General features: G+C 42.8%; 1 protein-coding gene across 2 annotated transcripts in view; it reads right to left on the bottom strand.

Annotated features, from left to right (window-relative positions):
* Positions 1-16200, bottom strand: part of LRGUK (leucine rich repeats and guanylate kinase domain containing) — a 78175-nt gene that overhangs the window by 16833 nt on the left and 45142 nt on the right. For both annotated transcript variants that reach the window (XM_074942708.1, XM_074942709.1), the window contains exons 14-17: positions 12498-12699; positions 11135-11248; positions 7051-7208; positions 772-860 (exon numbers count right to left, since the gene is read on the bottom strand). In XM_074942708.1, the coding sequence (XP_074798809.1) occupies positions 772-860; positions 7051-7208; positions 11135-11248; positions 12498-12699 (563 nt within the window). The remainder of the gene's footprint in view (positions 1-771; positions 861-7050; positions 7209-11134; positions 11249-12497; positions 12700-16200) is intronic.

The following is a 16200-nucleotide window of genomic DNA, read 5'->3' as shown; positions in this document are numbered from 1 at the left end:
CTCCTGCATCCAATTTGTTTTCACCGAGCACAGATGTCCCTTCAGGGCTGGTAATTGCAAATACCAAATGAGGGTGATAGGAGTTTCTTTCACCTATCTGACAGCTCTGCCAAAACAAAGTCTTATTTTCACTCCAAACAAAGAATCCAAAATATGAGCAAGGCACTGTGAAATAAAGGCAGCAAATAACAGTGGACTAAGGGTATATCTATGCTAGAAATGTAAGTCGACTTAATATATACAGGTGGTGGGCATCCACCGACCTAAGACGGACAGTGTGGGGAGCTGAGAGCCCAGTCTCTCAACTCCGTTGCAGCTCCCTACTGGGAACCCTGCCCAGTAGGCTCCTGGAGGGCTGCCCCTTGCTCCTTGCCGGGAGCAAGGGGAAGTAGCCCGGGGCTTCTCGCCCGCCAGAAGTGGAGTCCAGATGCCCCAGCTTCTCGCACCCTCCCAACTGCTCCCTGCTGCGAGCTAGGCAGCCTTGTCATTGTGTGTGTTATAAATTCACAGTCCCAGATATACTGCAGGTTGGCCTCATGCTGTTAGTCCACCCTCTGACTTGAGAGCCAAAATGGTCTTAAACTATCTCCATGTATAGGGCTTAACTGTAGGATTCGACTTAAACGCTTTAAGAAGAAGAGTCAGCCATGGGACTTGTGATCTTTAAGAGCTTCTGATCATTCATCTTCCAGACACAATGGGAAAGGAATTCAAGATGGACATTTTCCATTCGGCTGAAAAGGGCGTGACTAATACAAATGCCCGCGTTACCTTTGAAAAAGTTGGGCATATGCACTAGGAGCCTTCCCCAACAGCGCCTGACGTGCTGCACGTTGCCGCCTCTGCAGAGATGCTTTTTCCTGAGCAAGAAATATGATCAACTTATTACAATAACTTACAAGTACATACAGGCCTTCAAAAAGGTAACAAATGGCCACGACATTCCTGTCTCTGGCTAAGGCTATGTTTACACTAGAGACCTTACAGTGGCCCAGCTGTACCGCTACAAGATCTCTCATGTAGCCGCTCTATGCCAAAGGGGGAGAGCACTTCCAATGAGCAGCGGTAATTATGTCAGCAGGAGAAGCTCTCCCACCGGCATAGTGCTGTGCACACTACCACTTATGCCAGTGAAACTCATGTTACTCGGCAGGGGGGCGGGTTTCACACCCCTGAGCAACACCAGTTTTGCTGACAAAAGTGGTAGTGTAGACATAGCCTAAGGCTCTTGAGTGTATAGGTTTAGCTATACTGGGAAATTACATTGTGTTATAACACGTTAACTAACACAGTGTTAAATATCACTCAGCACTCAGTGTAGACAGGACTTTTGTCTTTAAAGTCACGCCTGATTTTAAACATGGCGGTCCTGGTTTACACTGAAGCCCTGATTCTTCACTACATCTGAGCTATGCTAGGATGTAGCAGAAAGGGGTGACTGCAGGGAGCTGGTTGATTCACAGTCCCAGTATAAATTAAAACAAGAATAATCCTACTTTAATTTACGCTGCTTGCATAAGGTTCCTTTCACCAGCAAAGGATGTAGCAGGGATTTCCCTACACCCCCCGTGAATTTCCCCAACACTCCCCCTAGTTTTGTGAATAGTTACATGCTGTGTTGCCAATTTAGTGATTGCTTCGAAATTTGAATTGAAATTGAAATATTAATACACACTTTAAAAGCACATAATGTGCATGATAAAATATGTGTATCTGAAAAGGTAGAATAGATTTGAAAAGTATGAACATAGACTAGCTTCCTTATACAGCTGTTGTTTTTTATGACAGTGTCAGTGCATTCATTTCGGTGATGTTGGCCAACCTAATAATTTCAAATGATGATTTGTAAGCAAAGTCTAAATGTGCTCTCCCTGACAGCGAGTGATGAGCTGAGGGCTGGGGGGAAAGGCTGCAGGACCAGATTGTATTTACATTCAAACCTAATCTACCTAGGTATCCAGCAAACAGAGCTGTGTTGCCCCAATGATAGATTTTGGCTGGGGTTCGGTTACAAATCACTTGAATGGGGGTGGGGGCAGGAATGAAATGTTGTTATTCTTATTGTATGAGTAAAGGGCAGTAGAACTGTACTCAGCCTGTGCTGATTGAGGGCATCAAGAGAGAGGGTGCGGACGGGTGTTTTGCTTGATGGTCTGCCTGAGTCACAAGTACTATTTGACCTGCCCCTCTCCACTGTTTAAAGACAGAGCTGATTAGGCTCCATAGATAGTCTTTTGTTGTGTTAAGTGACCACTACAGCTGAAATCATTGATAATCAGGTCTAAGTGCTTAGACCTGCTGTGGGACAGTGTTTCTGTGGAAGAGACGGCCCAGCCTGCACTAGCAGTGAGGTTCCCCCACTGAGAGCTCAGCTGAAATCACTGAGAGCTGGTGGAACCTCAAGAGACCAACTCGCAGAGGTCACAGTGGCAGGTGGCAGCAGAAGTGATGGCACAGGGCTACTGGCAACAGAGTGATGGAGTGAACGGGGGGCACAATGAACAACAGTGGCCAGAGCGAACAGTGAGCAGCTGGAGGAACGAGCAAGGCGCCTTCTTGCCCCCCACCTGGGAGGTGAACTCATGTGAAAGCACCTCTGTACTCAGTCTCCACTGACCAAGGACAACACCGGTGAGTGTTAATGAGGCTGTTAAGAATGCTGGAGACACAACACAGTTCATGCGAACAAACATGGCTGTGGCATCATACTTTCTATTTAAGCAAGAGATACCACACACTACAAACTGGAGGCCAATGTTAAGTGCATTGTCACTTGTTCATCCTGAAGCTGAACCCTGGTTCTGAACAAGACCAGCAAATGCTCACTATCTTTCTGCAAGAAACTCAACTGACTGGCTAGAAGCACGTGGTGCAACAGTGAAAGACTCAACAGTTGAAAAAGTGAAGAACTCTCTCACCACATTCAAAAAATTTGCATACGTGGCTGATGAATGCACCGATGCAAATGGGCATCAAGTATTAAGTCATTGTGTATGTTATCTGGATGTCAGTGGTAGGCCAGTAGATGCATTTCTCGATGTTCAAGTTATAGAAGACACATCGGCTGCATCTGTGACAACTCACATCTTAGAAGAGTTAAATGCTTGTCAATTGGACCCCAAACAGATGGCTGCTTGTGAATTTGATGGAGCTGCAAACTTCTCTGGAAGACATGGTGAAGTACAAGCTTTGTTCTGAGAAAAGCGTAACCCTGATCTCTCCTATACACACTGCAGAGGCCATCTACTCCAACTAGTGCTAGTACGAGCCGCAGACTCTTCAAAAGACATTTAAAAAGTTATAAATTTAATGTCTTCATTATATTCTTTTTTCAGCAAGCGTCCAAAAAGACTGAATATCTTGGAAAATACAGAAGATACACTGGGACTGAAGTTCAAGTTAGTCCAACCTGGGAACACCCTCTGTCTTTCTCATGAGCGATCCTTGGCTGTTGTCTTAAAATTACTCCAGCCGTTATTACTGGCTTTGGAAAGTCTCTACCAAGATGGGATGGATCTAAGTAGTGAGGCTGGTGGATTACTTTTGCTACTACATTCAGAGAAGACTATTGCCATTCTCTCTCTTGTAAGTCCACTGTTGAAACCACTTGGGTCATTAAACAATGCCATCCAGGCATCTGCTACAACAGTGGTAGATCTCTGTCCAGCAATAGAAGCTACATTTGGATCAGAGACCTAACCATTGAAAAAGTACTGGAAGAAGCAAAGACTTCAGTCCAGAAGTTGACTAATGAAGGCATTTATACTGAATCCTTAAGTGAAGAGGACAAGAATTGTTTGTTAAGACAACTGAAAAGGTACACAGACTTGATTCTTAAAAATGTACAACAGCAACTTCTAGATTCTACTCAACCTCTATGTAGCTTTTACAGATCCCTGTCCTATAAAACACTGACAGTTGAGTGGAGTGAGGCACTACCAGCAATGGGGCTGCCATGTGCTCAGGACAGAATAGAGAATTTGAACACACAATGGAATACCATACGAGGGATGAATGAAGTTTTGACTTCAACTTCTTTTTTATCATCACTAGTGGCTCAACCTGATATTTGTGCTATGTTTCCTGAGATGAAAGAACTAGGAATTCATCTCGTTACTCCCAGTCACAACAGCTACAGCTGAGCGTTCTTTTTCATCATTGGATAGAATTTTGTGTTCTGAAAGAAGTCATCTTCTGCCTGATCATGTGAATGAACTAATGAGCATATCAATTGAAGGAATGGAAGTACTGAACACACGAGAAGCCACCAAAGATGAACACACATTGCATTCAAGAAGTTCATTAACGGAGTTGTGCAAAATTATAACAAGAAACCAAGAAGGATGTAGATGTAGTGCTTCATAGAACGCTTGAGTAGCCAACTTCCATTTGTGTGATGATTTTAAAACATGAGTTAAATCTAATAAAATGGTCATGGAACATTTTTCAGTTTTTACTCTGGTGCCATACAGCCCACCTTCACCCTCACAGTCTCACCCCTCATCGGCCCTGACCTTCCCCCCCCCCCCCCAAATTCAAACACCCCCCCTTAATTTCAATTCCTGGGGAAAACACTGGGAAGGAGTATAGTAGAATTTGGCTCCAACACACTCCTGACATGCTGCTTTCCTTGTCCTCTCACTCTAAGCGTAGGGGAGTGGTTGGTGGCTACCCACCTGTGCCAACTCTACACCAGCTGAGATTTCCCCTACACAGAGGGAATTCTCTGCTGGAAATCTATGGCCACTTTCAGGGTTCTGTGTATACCTAGCACAAGGTAGCCTTAGCAGACTGGAGAATCAGTGTGTTAGTTAACATGTGCTGCATCAGCACAATATAATTTCCCAGTGCAGACAAATCCAGTGTGGGTAAGGCAAGAGAATGCTCAGAAAAACAACAGTCATTTTATAGTGACATTATCACATATTGATTTGGCATCACAATGGTACAATAAGACCCCACACCACAATTTATCTGGTGACTCTGACTCCCATCCCAGGAATAGCTCTCCAGATGGCAAAGCGTTCACAAGAAAGAGAGCCAGATTGCCTTGTTGAACCTATTCACCCACAGATTGTTGTGATTTCCTTCCCTTTTGCTACTCCAGCTAGGTCCAGACCTACACAGATTTCAGACAGATGTTTCACAAATCATGTACTTTGTAAAGAAGCAATTCTTTCTGATTTTTGCATGGATTGCAGGGCCTGGTTCTGTACTGCCTTGCAACTCGTGTAATTATTTCTACTTGTGCAACATTGGTATAATGTGTTTTGCACCCACAAGTTGCAAGGGCCATGGAGAATGATGGTTCTTTTCCTGGTCAGCAAGCCTTTCCTCTTACCCTGCTCCTGGATTGCCAGTGCTAGTCTTTTTATGCTCTCTCTCACTTTGCCATTCTACACATAGGAAGCATGGAATGCAGTTGTAGCAGTCATGCCATATGCTTTTGTTGCCAAAAGTAACGAATCATTTCTCCTTCCAAATGGAACAATTAAACAGGATTTTACTTTAAATTCATAACAGACATATTTACAATCTTTAATATTGAAAATTATTGGAGCTGCACTCATGTTTCACATTGGAGCACTTACTGACTGACATTTCAGTTGATCCTACAGAACCTCATCATACACATGAACAAATATATTGGGCACTTAGAAGGCCAAGTAAATAGCTTGGCAGATATTCCCAGCAACGAACATGGAAACTAATAAAGGAAGCCTTCTAGCCCACTGAAGAACTTAAACCCGGGCTAAATTATAGCCACCTTCATCATAAAATACTTATTTCCCTGGCTTGACAAAATGTAAAGTGTCAATATAAGATGCAATAAAGAGAGAGAGACATAAATCGCTGTGATACAGATGACGGCAGAAAGCTGCTGAAGTGAGAGAAACACAGCCTTCTCCTTCAGTTTAAGCTAATATATATTCTGATGAAATAAACATAAAATGAAATGACAGTTATTTAACTCTACATGGCATGAGACATGGGATTTTGCTTAAGATGTCTGAAAGATGGGAGGGTTCCCTGTCTGGGTAGCCCATTTTACAGTCATACCTTTCTCCCCACTAAAGAAAGCCTTTCTTTAAGTCTTGGATAGCAGTGATTTTTTTTGATTCTCTGCTCCATCCAGAATCAAAACTCTAGACATCAGAATCAGGTATAGCTTGCTATAAATACAGAGATAGTGGCAATAACTATCCAGCAAGCCAGGCCTGCCCAAACCATCATTCATCATTATGACTTCATAGCCCTGGAATGGAACATATTTTGAAGCTTCCATTGTTTTTTTCTTTCCCCTGCCGTTGTCATTGAAAAGGATCATTAGAAATATCTGCTTGACAGCACTAACTCCACCACTGCCTGCAAGGAGAGTGAGTTAAAGTCTGCCTTTAGGGAACAACCTATAAAAAAAATGAAGCTTAGATTGCACAAGGTTGTTTAAAATTTAAGCACACTGTTGAGTCTCTGGGCCAAAAAAAGAAGAAAAAGCAGCAGTGAAACATGTCTGAATTCAATCTCTGGTGACAACCATGCCAAACATGCAGCCACTCAGGTGAATGAGAGTTTTGTCATTGACTTCAGTGGGAGCAGAATCAGGTTCAAAGCTCTTGATGTCCTGTTAGACGATTTCCTTATATCTCATGGCAGCATATCCATTATTTATCCTGAATTTGGATTGTTTCCATGCATTCTTGTAGAAGTATATAGGAGCTGATCCTCATCCAACTTAAACCACATAAATCAGAAGCAACTCCAACAGAATCAATGAAGTTACTCTGGTGTAAAACTGGTGTGAAAAGATTAAGCCCACAGTTCCCTACCCCATCTCCTCCTCAGATGATGATGCTCATGACATTTTCTTTCAGCTGCCTTTGGTACACTTGATTCTGGGCATTCCACTCTGGGAAAATATTGACAAACTGGAAGGAGTTCAGAGAACAGCAGTAAAAATGATATGGGGGCTGGAGGGATAGACCAAAGCATAAACATCCTACTCATAGGTTAGCATTCTATATGTTTAAAATTAGAGCATTTCCCCCTTACCACTGGCGTTTTTTGTGCGGCAAGTTTGGCTGAGATTCTAACAGAGTAGTTTCTGGCTGAAGAGTCCGAAAATTCATTGATGTCAGAAGACTGGGCAATTCTAATGGTCCCTCCACTGGTTAAAGTTTTGTGATCTCCAAAAGACAGTGAGCTGGAATCTAGTAGGGAACAGGTATAGTTATTATTGCAACAAAACCCTTAATTTAAACTCTGTTTACAAGAAGTTGAAATCCTGTTGAAGAAACTCCATGTCTGCAGTTGCAGAATAACCAGGTACCTTTTCACACTGTTCTGGGTTTGCAAGTGGTAAGAATGAAAGTTAAAAAGATAAGAAGATACTCAGTTCTAAGAAATAGATGCCAGGGAATGGAATAAATATACTTAGCACTTTTTGTAATTTGTAAAACACTTTACAAATATTAACAAATTCATCCTCAAAATACCTAGGGAAGTGTAGGCTCCCAAAAATACTCAAAACAGAAACCACTGAGGGACACCGATGGTGTACGGCATGTTGCTTTGCTTAATTTTATTTGCCTGAGGTGCTAGCTATTAAACATTGTTACCACTGTTAAGCTGTTCAAAGGCTATGTTTGACCTACCTCACAGCCAGGGAATTTGAATCACTTGCCCTTCCTTCTGTCAGAATTATTTGCACCTGAATTTTTGTGCACACAATTCACCTCTGGGCGCAAATGTAAGTACTTGCACCTCTACCTGATTTACAGGTAGTCAGAAATGCAACTAAACCAGATAGCTGGAGATATAACTAACTCACTTTTTTCAAGCAAAATCTGAGGGTGCAAAACTACAGCCACAAATAAGGAGGCTGGGCTTCAGTTTAGCTAACAAATTACCCCTAAATATCAATTTAAAATTTAAAGAAAACCCTTACGAATATTTATATTATGGCAGTGTTTGGAAAACCCACTCAGGAGAAAGGCTCCATTGTAGTAGGTGCTGTACAAAAGTAGTTCTCTCAAAGTACCTACAATCTAAAGAGAAGAGTAATAAATGAAGGGTGGAGGAGAGGGAGACAATCAAATACATACAATCTTACACACACATTCATATTTTGTGTATGTTTGGTTTTGTAATTATGTAATAAATAAATGCCAACTTTCCCCAAATGTCCCTCAGCCTAGCCAGCTCAAGTTGCTGATATGCATATGCTGGAATTTCTAGTGATTAAAACAAGGGAGTTATGGCTCCTGAGTTCTATTCCAGGTGCTGCAAATGATTAACTGAGCCTGATTTACAGACATGCTGAGCACCCACCACTCCCACCAACTTCAAGGGGAATTCTGAGTGCGCAGCACCACTGATAATCAGCTACAGCCCCAATGTCCCATCTGTGAAATGTTGTGAAGTATGTATTCCTATCCAGAGTGTTGTGAGGCTTACTTAATAGTTATAAAGCACCGACATCTTGGATGAAAACTGCTACGTACGCGCAAAGCATTATCATATGAGTACGGTAATTTCTTCTATAAAAAGTGTTTCAAAAGAAGAGCTTATTGATTTCTCCCAGTGTCTTTATTCTGTACATGAACAAAAGATCTCAAATGGCAGCTCATTAAAAAAAGAATTAACAACCTATCATAATATCAGAGAACCAATCTTCTCCCTTCTACTCTCTTACTAAAAATGTCCAAAATAAAGTCAACCTTGAGGCAAATTCTTTAAAATGAATTATTTCACACAGTCCATAAGAAGAGACACTCTCTCCAGAACTAAGATAGTTAAATTTATTTAAACTCCTATAAATGAAGCTCTAAGTGAATTTAACGATGCATAGTCAATTTAAAAGTTACTTTATGGAGAGCAAAATTACCAAAACCCAGTACTATTAATGGAATTTCTGTGGCTAACAACAAAGTACAAATTGACACAATTCCAAAATGTGAAAGAATATTAAGATTTTGTTAAAGGAATGTCAGGTGCTTTAGATAGAACATATTATAATTAGATAAGATTCTCTTCTGTCCATAATCCTTCCACTTTGCGCTCCCTCCTGTGCTAGAAAGTTCTATTTCCTAGTGAAGCGGTTCTCAAACTGTGGGTTGGGACCCCATTTTAATAGGGTCACCAGGGCTGGCTTAGACTTGCTGGGGCCCAGGGCTGAAGCCCAACCTCCATCACCCAGGGCCAAAGCCTAAACCCGAGCGCTTCAGCCCTCAGCAGTGGAGCTCAGGTTACAGGCCCCCTGCCTGGGGCTGAACCCCCACCATCTGGGGCAGTGGGGCTCAGACAGGCCCAGGCTTCTGTTCCCCTTCCTGGGGTCATGGAGTAATTTTTGTTGTCAGAAGGGGGTCATGGTGCAACGAAGTTTGAGAACACCTGCCCTAGTGTTTTAGCAGAAAATAACTAAGAGCAAGATTGCAAGAACAAGATACAGCATACATGGTAACCTGCTTCTCCAAAAACCAGTCAGCCCCACAAGCCTTCCCTAAGCTCAAACAAACACTGGCACTTCTAGAAGTAAAAATTAAGATAGTCCAGATTTAGATTAAATTTACTGGTTTCTTTAGAAAGCTACCTGTCATGGTAGTATCTATATGTTACAATCCATGTTGAGGCTTTTCATTCCCCATGTAGTAATCAACATTTATTAATTCTTTCAGGATATGAAACCACTTGACCTGAAAAAGTGATGAATTTTACACTATTTGTCATGAACATTTTTGTGCCAGTCTTACACTCTCTTCAGATTCTCTAATCTGCAGCCTTGCGAGCCATGCAGAAAGTCACGAGTATTGGCTCTTCCCCTGTTTAGTAAAACAGTCACCCTCCTTCAGCACTGGATTTAAAGTAACCTATGAACTGTGGAAGCTCTTGGAGAAAAGAGCTATCATAAACAAGTTTCTTGTCTCCCTTATTACACAACTCTCTGTCAAGAAACTCTCTGTCTCCCCTTCCTCGTTCCCACTGGGGGCTCTATTAATTACAGGAGTGTATAGTCCAAATAGAGGAGACAGAATGGAATCTAGGGCCAGAATAAGGATGGATTTCTTAAATAATTTACTTGGCATTAGGGAGAAGCATGTCTCACCATTAAGCATGTCTTCACCACAGAGTTAGCCCAGGTGTCTCCCTTAAGTCTCCTGTTGTCCACACATCTGAATTTAGTGGTGCTTTATACCTGAGCTAGCTGGCCCAAATGGGGGTATGGGTGAGAGCCTGGGTTCCACTTTCACTGAGGCTGGTACGCCACCCACTTTGCAGTGAGAATGCGGGCTATATCACTCGAGTGCTGATAGTCCTGGGGTGCCTGCCCACCATTCCCCCGTGTGTCGAAAACGATAGACAAGTTCTCCCACAATTCACTGGGAAAGACTCCTAAAGAGGCTTAGTTCATTGCAGCACAAAGAATTATGGGCTATGCCCCCAAAGCCCTAGCGACACACATAAAAGCGTGCAGCACCACTGAGGACAAAGTAACTCAGATGTGGCTGTGCCGTGTGGCTGTACCTGGGCTAGGTTAACCCAGGTGTCAATCACCCAGGCTAACTCGGCAGTAAGGAATTATTGTTAAAAGGAGATGGGGGTTATTGGCCAATGGCAAGAGGGATCCTGATTTGGAGAGACCCCATTCATATCCCTGGTCACCAGGCCAGGGGGAATGTAAGTCTTCAGCCTCAGAGCTCCATTTCTTTTTTCTCATTAGTCTGATAGGCACAAAGATGGCAGCCAAGGAGACATGTTTTGTGTTGTGAATCTCCCTTAAAAACCTTCCCTGATGAGTGGATGTCTATCCGCTACGGAGTAACCTGCCTCCATATAACATTAGGGTCACACAATGCGCTCTTCCCAACATTGTTCTCCCAAGTCAGTTGCCATATAAAGTAACTGTAAGTAACTGGAAGGAGCAGCATCACAGACTCGGTTCCTCGGAGAGGGGCAGTCAGGGAGGCACATTACTCAGTGGGAGGCCTGCAGAGTTTTCACAGGCCAGTAATCATGGAGGCCACCTCTCTCACAGATAGGGCACAAAGGTTTCTAACTGACAAGTAATTAGTAACATTCTCCTAATAAAGTTGGTGTTAGTTCCTGATTGGCACAGTTGGAAAGTCATGTACAGTACCTGTGACTGTTTTGTCATCCAAGACACGACTGCTGTCCAAATCTGAAGGCTGTACCATACCTAGGTATTCCTTTATGAGGAGACTCAGCTGGGTGTATGCCTCATCGTAATCATCTACAGGAAACAGTTGCACATTTCAAGGAGGGAGGGAAAGGATGTATGACAAAAGAACAGCCATGCACCAGAACGAAATTATAACAGAAGTCAGAGATGAAAATGTCCTGTTAGCTCACCCAGCATATCTCCCTACCAGTTTGGGCTTCTTCTCCACAATACATTCTCTGGTAAATGTATTCCCAGTCTAGCTGTAAATGTTCCTCAAGTGATGAGGTAAAACCTCATCACTTGAGGAACTTCCCTTGGGAGAATAATCCACAGCCTACTACTGTGAAGAAGCATTTCCTAAATTCAGCCACATTCTAAACTCCTATAAGTCAGCCTAAATGTTCTCCTCCTCAATTTCATTTTATTTATTGCCTTTTATTTCTTCTGTTTTACACTAAAAATGTAAGGCTGCCTATCCCTGGCTTCAGGTGTCCTCAACAATAGTTAAAAATATGATTGTAATAATTCACAAGGCCAGCTATTTCATCTAAACCCTAGTCCCAAATCCACCGCAGCAATGGCCAGTCAAAAAAAAAAAAATAATAAACTAGGAAAAATCCCCTGTCCCACTACTTGCTACCCTCCCTCATGATTTTCTCTCACTCCCTAAACAACAGTGAGAAAACATCTGAGAAAGATCAACAGATTCAATTATTTTACCCAAAGGAGGAGATCAAGTTTCAAAGTAGAAGGGTCCTCACAGAGAAGGCCCTTGCAGCAGTTCCTCTCTTTATGCCCCTGCGGACCTCAACGGTGGCAGTATGGCACAGGGTAAAAGGCAGCCAGACCTCAGGCCATTTAGGGCCTAACAGGACAAAAGCAACACACTGAACTCCATTCAGAAACCAACTGACAATTAGGCCCAGATCCTCAAAGGATCTGAATACCTTTGAGGATCTGGGTCTTAGGACAGATCACGGAACTTCAGTGTAACGGCCTCATGAAAGACACTGCATAACAAATGTGCAGCTGAATTCTACACCAGGTTCAGTTTCTTGATGGATTTAAGATGTAGCTAGCACATAATGCAGTAATTCAATCTTGAGGTGACAAAGATACAAATCCGCAGTTCTTTATGTCCTCTGGATAAGAACTAGCTGGGTTCCATTTCTGGCAGACTCAAACCAGCTACTCTGAGCATCAATTTGCCTTCCCTAGTTTTTGTTTCAGAGATGACTTTATCTGCATGGCAGTTTGGGGGCATCCGTTGCCATCACCCTGGGTAATCAGATTCTTGGTACAAAAGAGGTTAACTCACCTGTGTTTATTACCGCATCAAAGTATCCTGGAAAATCCTGATTTATTTTGATATACATGTCCACTCTGGAGACTGCAGTTTCAATCTCTGGCCTGCTAAACAGCCCCTTCCTCCGCAGATGTCCCTCATATTTTTCTTTGTTCATTGGTACTAACAGGATATATCGAGGTTCAAAGTAGGTATTTTTCAAACTTTGCACACCCTTTAAGATTAGACAGAAAGCACCCAGTAATGTTTTATTCCTGAAACTCAGTGACTACTTACTGACATGCTGTGTTCATGATGACCCCTTACTTATTACAAACCATCATATTTAGCAATGTTGGTAAGTTATTTAAGTCTATGGTTTTCAAAATCTGGCATCGAATTCATCTTGAAGTGAGTGAGTACAACTCCCAGGAACCCTACAGATCACTGGTGATTTAAAGCACCTTGCTTTCATATACCTGCCTAGTAACTGTTTTTCCTGTTAGGCCCTATCCTTTCTCCCCCCTTATTTTGCATGTCAGAAGTCATACTATATTTCTTACAACCATTTTCTGACCAATTTATACCCCACATGTCACTTTCACCACCACTGAATTTGGCCCTTTCATTTTTACAATGAACCACATCAGAATCTTCTTCTCAATCAGAATATCTTTCTAACTGATGCTGAGCAGCCTGATAACTTTTGGAGAATGAGGGTTTATTAAACCACAGTAGTTTATGACAGTAAGCAAACTGCTTTTGAATTTTTGATGGCATCCCTTGTACCAAACCAAGATATTCTGAGAAAGGGGGAAGTCTACATCCGCACTAAATATACCTGAATAGCATAAAGAAATAAAAAATACAGTATGTGACATTTATACAGGATCCTAAAGCACTTGGCACAGATCAACTGGCTTCTCTGTTTGAGTCCAAATTCTGCATATGTGGCTATATAACGGTGAGGGGAGGAAGGCTAATATGTAAGGGCCAGACAAAACTGCAGCTGTCTGCTCTGGGTAGCATATGGGCTGCTCCATCCTGACTTCCCCCACAACCATCTGGGATATACAAATGCCCAAAGGCAAAGGAGAGAAGACAGAGCTATATAGCTCCATCCCATCCAATCTAGGGCTCGGCCTAACCAGCAAAAATGAGTCCTGAGTGAGTACCTTAGGCCTCCAATCCTATAAACATGAACATGCTTAACTTCAAGCATGAGAACAGTCCTACTGACTTCAATGATACTGTTCAAGTACAAAAGTATTTGCGGGATGAGGGTCTTACATACCTACACTTAGGGCAGGTCTACATTACAAGCTTGGTTTGGTGCAGCTGCACAGTTGTAGTGCTTCTGCTGAAGACACTCTCTCCCGACAGCATCATAATTTGCAGCACCCAGCCAACATACCGCTGGGTTGAGGTCAGTATAAGTGTGTCGCTCAGGAGTGTGGATTTTTCACACCCCTGAGTGACCTAGTTATACCGAAGTAAGCATATAGCGTAGACCCAGCCTTACTTACATATGCCCCTGAAATAAAAAGGGATTGGAGGGTGGCCCACAAAGTGGTGGGAATAGAGAGATGCAAGGAACTCCTGGTGTTTGCAATAAGCTCTGTCTACAAAACCAACAAAATGTGCCTTCAAGTGTAAAACAAATCAAAAACCAAAAATGATACATCACTAAAATGAGGGGTGGGGATGGAGTCTGTGCGGGGGCCAACCGAAACTTAAAACTGAAGACGTATCTGAAAAATAGGATTGAAACTTAAATTGTACGCCTAATGTGCACATGCAGCCACTGCAATTTTATGTTCAAATGGGGTAACTGTATGCACCAACGGCCACGTAAACAAGGGATGGATCCTGAAAGTGCCCTGGAACATCTCCCCTCACTGTGTTGCAGAATGCAACAGGAACTTCACTGACTAGAAATATAGTTACTACAAAGGGGACAAATCCCACCTCCTAACAGTGCAGAGGTGGTAGATTAAAGGGTATTAAATGGCTCAAATGTTTAGCCTCAGCTCATGAACCATAATTAAAGTGTTCTTTTAATAGGCATGAATCACTTTTGTTAGGGGCTTAGGAGATGATAATGAACTTGAAGCCTTTCTGTTTCAGATGCATAACTCACCATTATGGTTTGTCATCAACAGGTAGAGGCCACAGCAATGCAGACTGCTGCATAATTATTACACGCTTTAGAACTCTGGCACCAGAGGCATTTCTTAACTAGCTGTTCATGATATTGCTGTTGATAATATCCAATAAAGACACAATAACTTCCCTATTCATATACAGGCCCTAACTTCTCCATCATTTAGTAATATACCTATTTTGAGAAGCATTCAAGCTTTATGAGACACATCCCACTGTGTCATGTCCAGTTTGTCTTCACTTGTGAATTTAGGGTCCTAGCCTGTGAGAAGCTGAGCATCCTCAATGCCTGTTAAAGTCAATGGGAGTTGAATATGCTAATACCTCAAAATAGGCACTCAGATTGCAAGATCAGACCATTTAATTGTTGGCCCTTTGATACAGAGCTATCGCTATACAGTGGCTTGTACATTTCTGGCAATATATAAATGATTAATAATAATGCACATAAACTACTCCCACTGAATCTTGTAGGCACCTAAACTTACTCGGCACCTATGTTTTTGCAATAAAAAGTTCGCTAGGCACCAATGTTTCTGTCTCTGTGCATGCGCACTGCTGCCTCCCACAAGTCCCAGAGCAATCTACAAACCAGGAGAAGAAAGATGTTTGGCTGCCGAACCACAGGCGGGGCCTGATCCGGAAGGTGTGCTCAGAGGCAGCCTACCAGATTGGGCCCCTCAGGCAAATTGACACAAAACCACCAGGGAGGGCATAACTTTTTTATCCCAGTGCTTAGAGTACTCATCTGGGAGATGCCTGGTTCAAGTCCTTCCTCCACCTGAGAGGAAGAAGGGATTTGAATGAGATCTACCACCTCTCAGGTGAGAGCTCTAACCACTGAGTTATGGGGTATTCTGTTGTGGGGCTGCCTCAGTCTCTCCTGTTGAAGCTGTCTTACTGTGGATCAATAATTAAAGAGTCACGTGGGCCAGAGAGAGAGCACGAGCGAGCACAAGCATGAGAATGACTCTATAGCCCAATGGTTAGAGCACTCACCCAGGCTCCACTCATCCTACTCCAATGACTCTTTAGTTATTTATTCACAGTGGAAAAGCTTCAACAAGAGAGAATGAGGGAGCCCCATAACAGAATATCCCATAGCCCAGTGGTTACAGCAGTTACCCGAGAGGTGGTGGATCTCAGTTCAAACCCACCTGGGAGGGACAACTTGAATCAGGCATCTCCCACATCCCAGATGAGTACCCTAACCACTGGGCTACAAGTTATAAGGGAGGGGTATCCCATCTGTGACTTGCTAGCAGAGATGGCACCTCCCTGCAGCCTGAACTTAGACACCTATCTCCTTGAGGTACTTAGCACACATCCCTCTGTTCATCTTCCTCTGGCTAGCTTAGGTGTCTCCCTGCCTGGCACGCTAGCTTTTGTGAATAGCATTTTAAGGCCCCTATCTCTCCCCATTCATTGTATGGGGAGCCTAGGCACCTAACTCAGGGTTCGTGAATTGCAGTATGTTTATATGATTTTCTAGACTCCCAAAAGTTGGGGGTTTGATGCTCAGCTTAGCAACATCTAACTCCTTTTGTGCATCCAGGCCCAGTAACCTGCCCAA

The sequence above is a fragment of the Natator depressus genome, chromosome 1 (genome assembly GCF_965152275.1).
Source record: "Natator depressus isolate rNatDep1 chromosome 1, rNatDep2.hap1, whole genome shotgun sequence".
Classification (NCBI taxonomy): domain Eukaryota; kingdom Metazoa; phylum Chordata; order Testudines; family Cheloniidae; genus Natator; species Natator depressus.
Note: the sequence above shows the minus strand (reverse complement) of the source record. Positions and strands in the feature narration are given on the sequence as shown.